Source organism: Poecilia latipinna, unplaced genomic scaffold (assembly GCF_001443285.1).
Source record: "Poecilia latipinna isolate Pla-1442-1.1 unplaced genomic scaffold, P_latipinna-1.0 Scaffold78, whole genome shotgun sequence".
Classification (NCBI taxonomy): Eukaryota; Metazoa; Chordata; class Actinopteri; order Cyprinodontiformes; family Poeciliidae; genus Poecilia; species Poecilia latipinna.
Genome location: NW_015112694.1, coordinates 457,605 through 461,665, shown reverse-complemented (window position 1 = coordinate 461,665; position 4,061 = coordinate 457,605). Strand labels below are relative to the sequence as shown.

At 33.5% G+C, this 4,061-nt stretch overlaps 1 protein-coding gene across 3 annotated transcripts; it reads right to left on the bottom strand.

The window, feature by feature from the left end:
- Positions 1 to 976: 976 nt before the first annotated feature.
- lsm6 (LSM6 homolog, U6 small nuclear RNA and mRNA degradation associated) lies at positions 977 to 3,733 on the bottom strand. Of its 3 annotated transcripts, none has more exons than XM_015018311.1 (4): positions 3,626 to 3,733; positions 3,122 to 3,226; positions 2,915 to 3,028; positions 977 to 1,183 (listed from the first exon to the last, which is right to left on the bottom strand). In XM_015018311.1, exons 2-4 carry the CDS (start codon positions 3,213 to 3,215, stop codon positions 1,149 to 1,151), a joined length of 243 nt encoding a protein of 80 aa, XP_014873797.1. In that variant the 5' UTR covers positions 3,216 to 3,226; positions 3,626 to 3,733; the 3' UTR covers positions 977 to 1,148. The 3 variants fall into 3 exon arrangements, with proteins under 3 accessions (XP_014873797.1, XP_014873814.1, XP_014873806.1); XM_015018328.1 differs by having other exon boundaries at positions 3,122 to 3,221; positions 3,626 to 3,721; XM_015018320.1 differs by lacking the exon at positions 3,626 to 3,733 and adding an exon at positions 3,373 to 3,542.
- Positions 3,734 to 4,061: the final 328 nt, after the last annotated feature.

Genomic DNA, 4,061 nt, shown 5'->3' with positions numbered 1-4,061 from the left:
AAAACGGTCAAAGAAATTACTCTAGTAAAAGGTTATCTAGTTTAAAGGTTACTCAAATATTGATCCAAACATCTGATTTAAAATAAAAAAAACAGACAAAAATGTAGTCATGTACAAATTATGGTGTTTTAAACACTAAAATAGAAAAAATACAAATAACATGGTTATAAAATAACAGATTCAGGCAGATCTTTTCCAACTATGTAACTGATATTTAGATGGTAATGCAAATATGCTGCATGTCAGAACAGAGTCAAGTACTTACAGTACCAAAAAGCACATCAGAAAATGTCAGAAAAATAAATATTTTCCACAAACGATAAGTCTTACTTCAGCTTTAGCTGTAGCTGGGTCTGGATCTCATACATTTTTTTGTTTTTTCTTCATACTTCAAAATGAATCGGTGCATATTCAGAAATTTTACTCAAAAGTAGCAATACTTAATAAAAAAATATAACTCAAGTAAAAAGGATAGTGTAACAAAACCTCCTTTCCAAAAAGTTACTCAGGTAAATATAACTAGTTAATGCCCACCGCTAGTTATAATTAACTTAAGTAGATCTGAGTTTTTAGGAACTTCTCATCCATCATTCTCTGGAGTATATAGAAATATTTTCTTGCTAAAGTTGATTGTTAAACTGCAGCAAAATGTGACATTTGTGTTTTCACACAAGCAGGTTTTATGGAAATAATGTCCAAAAAATAAATAAAACTAGTTGCTGTCCTACCATCACAAACGTGGAGTTTGTTCAACTATAATGGATATGGATTTCACATATTCTAAGGATTTTTACCTGGGGTGCCATTACATTTGGAGAGTTAAAGAAATTACCAACAAATAAAAAATATTGGATTTTTATTTCTACAAGCTCTCCAGTAATGGCAAATCATAAAAAAGTCTTCTAAAGCTTTGTTACACTATTAAAATTATATAACCACCTACTGTTCATGTGAAACACAAACGACTTTACACAAATCCATTTAAAGTAATTTTATTTCTATTTTCATAACAGTATGAAAATGTAAATGAAATCCATCATTTATCAACTTATGTCATTTGTAGAACATTTCAACTTTACAAAACCACAAAAGAACAAAAACTCGCTCTCTAAAACAAACTTACAATAATTAAAAAAAGAAGATTTCTGCTACACCTTCCTCTTCTGGGTGCTGATGTACAGAACTGCAGGAGCAAAAAAAAAAAAAACAAGTTTACAGCTTTTAAAAACTTTTTTTAGTCATTTAACAAGATTTTGCTTCAAAGAGTGTTTCTCCACAAGAACAGAGCAAAACCAGTAGAAGAGTCTCGTTTCAGTTCCGTTTTCACCACAGACAACATTCCTGCCGTTACCCCAAATATGCAGCCGGTTTGGGTGGCCCAACCAAAGTCCAACCAAACGGCAAAAAAAAAGCGCTTGTTTTATAAAAATGGTGTTCTAAACAACAATTGATTCCTGATGCTTTCTCGTCTTTGAAGTCACTCCCACCCTTTACTTCCTGAAGCCAACCACAAAATGTGTGGGACCCACAACACTGCGACTGCCCGACATTAAAATCACAGTTCTGCTCGTCCTGACTGCTGTGCTGAACAGCAGACAGGTAGGTTGTTATTTCTGCTCATACCTTAAATCTACATTTAACCAGCTGCTCCACTGTGACTGAAATAGTCCTACGTAGAGACTGTAAATGCTCCTCAACAGCATGATTCACATTCATGACTGAATCACACTGTAGTTGGCTTCTGTCTGGGAAACACAGCCAGAGAAGGGAGGATGCAGACATCGGTTAAGAATCATCATTCTGAATTAAAATAGTAAAATCCTTAAACTTGTAGCTAAGAGTGTAGCAACAATAACAGAAATCAATGCCAAACTATTTTATACTAGAAAAATGCGTCTTGTAGACAAAGGTAATATAAAGCATCAACAAGCTGCACTGAATCAAAGTCAAAACACAAAAAAGGAGCAGCATTTTTTTAATCATTATGGATACATCTGTAATGTTTGGTAATCACACATATTAAAGGAAATCCCCCCCAAGATATTAGAAGTTTCTGAAATTTTTATTTTAATTTCAGAATGTGTTACTTTTCATGTTTAAAATAAGAATAAAAAAGTCTTTGTTACAGCATATCATAATCACTTTCAAAAACTTAATAAAAACATCCAAAATACTGAATATTTCCAGAGGTATGTTGGGGTCAGTCTTCTCTGGTTCTCATCTAGTCACAATATTATCATCAAAGTTTGCTGGTAAATAATAAAAATGAGCATTTAATCAGCTCAATTTTACAGTTGGCTAATTAAGATATTACAGTTTCATTGGAATATTTTGCATCACGACCGTACATGATTAGTCTATAAACCTGAGAGTTCATGATAAAGTCTAATGTCAAAATGGGACAGAAGGGATTCAGTCAAACTATTTCTCTGATTTAGTGGGGAAAAAAATTAAATAAAATAACTGGATACAACTCTAGACTAAAACTGAGTTTGTAGAAACAGATCTTTAAAGGATTTCTGAGTTTATGTCTTACTTACCTCAGGAGAAGTAAACTGGTATAAATTCATTGTGTTAATGTGTCCAAAAAAGATTTAGTAGAATATGATTCCCAGGTTGGCGTTACCAATGAGAACTAGCTCTTAATTATCTCAGTTGTCTAAAAACATTGGTTCCTGTAAATCTACAGGATCTCAATTAGATCAGTTTTTCAGCTGTTTGGATGTTTTAAAAAAAAAAAAAAAAAAAAAGTTTTTCATCCTCTTTCTGTATGAATTTAACCAAGTGTTGGTTTTCATAAAATTGACCATTTTAAAATCAAAATTAGTTGACTAAGAAATGCATTTTTCATTGACACCAGTTACAGAAGTCGCTGTATAACTTTTTATTAATAAAAAAATATATACATCCTTACCATTGTTTCCTCTCAAAAAGGCATCTCCATACTTGTTCTTGAGCTGCCCGTTGACGTACTCCTCTGTCTGCTCAATAGCAATGTTCATGTAACCATCCAGACAGGCCAGAACACCTGCACAGCGACAAACAGCAGCGGTTATTCAGATTGCATTTTACTTAATGGAAGAGGACTATGCCATTCATTTCAGCATGGCAGCTGCAGTACCTCTGTAATCAACGCCCGAGTTGAGCTTGACCACCACAGGTCTGCCGATAATCTGCTTCAGAAAGTCACTGGGGGTTTGTTTTCTGAGACTCATCTTCACCTAAACTGGGTCGAAATAAAACAATGTAAAGGTTTGTTTATCTCAACAATGAACACTAGCATTGATAAAGGTAATCCACCCATATTCGGCGATGTGTACGTGTTAAACCACACAAGAAATGCATTTAAAACAAAAGTACTAAAGTACATACCCAGAAGCTATTATAATAAGAACCACAACAGTATTCAATAGTGTATTGGCGAGCTAAAGCTAGCCGCTGCTGCTAATAAGGCTAACAGGCTAACCGCTTCCGTAAATGAGAGCGTCTACAACTAACAACATGAAAGTGTTGGTAAGCGAATAAGTAAATTAAGCACGTACTAAGGCTTAAAACTGGACTGCTTAACAAATCACAAAGTCTTTCAAGTTTTTAACAGAAGCGAAATATTGGTTAGGGTTTTTACCTGTTAAACGTTTCACAAACGATTGTGTTCGGCGTGCAGCGAAATCAACCAATCAGGTGCGTATAAAGTACGGAAACCATGCCAGGACAATCATCTCAGAAAGCAAAGTTGATGCGAAGCACGGTTAGATCCACGATTTAAAAAAACAGCATAAGTACTGCAGCAAACAAACTTGATATTCATAACTAGTTGAGATTTGAGTAAACTACAGGCATGGAAGACAAAGAAGGAATGAGATGGTGTTTAGAATATAGATAAAATATTTATTTTTATAAAAACAAAACAAGAAAAGCTTAATTTGTAGAACATTAATCTCAAAGATATTATCATAGAAACTGATACATTTTTTTTGTTTGTTTACACTGTAGGTTTTTTTTTTTTTTTTTTTTTTTTTCTTTTTCGGCTTAGTACAACAAATTCCTTTTTTTCAATATTT

Excerpts from the sequence above, each read along its gene's own strand:
- lsm6 (XM_015018311.1), bottom strand. The coding sequence starts at position 3,215 with ATGAGTCTCAGAAAACAAACCCCCAGTGACTTTCTGAAGCAGATTATC. Across the intron at positions 3,029-3,121 it reads CTCGGGCGTTGATTACAGAG|GTGTTCTGGCCTGTCTGGAT; the intron begins GTACTGCAGCTG and ends GTCGCTGTGCAG. Across the intron at positions 1,184-2,914 it reads CTTTTTGAGAGGAAACAATG|TTCTGTACATCAGCACCCAG; the intron begins GTAAGGATGTAT and ends TTGCTCCTGCAG.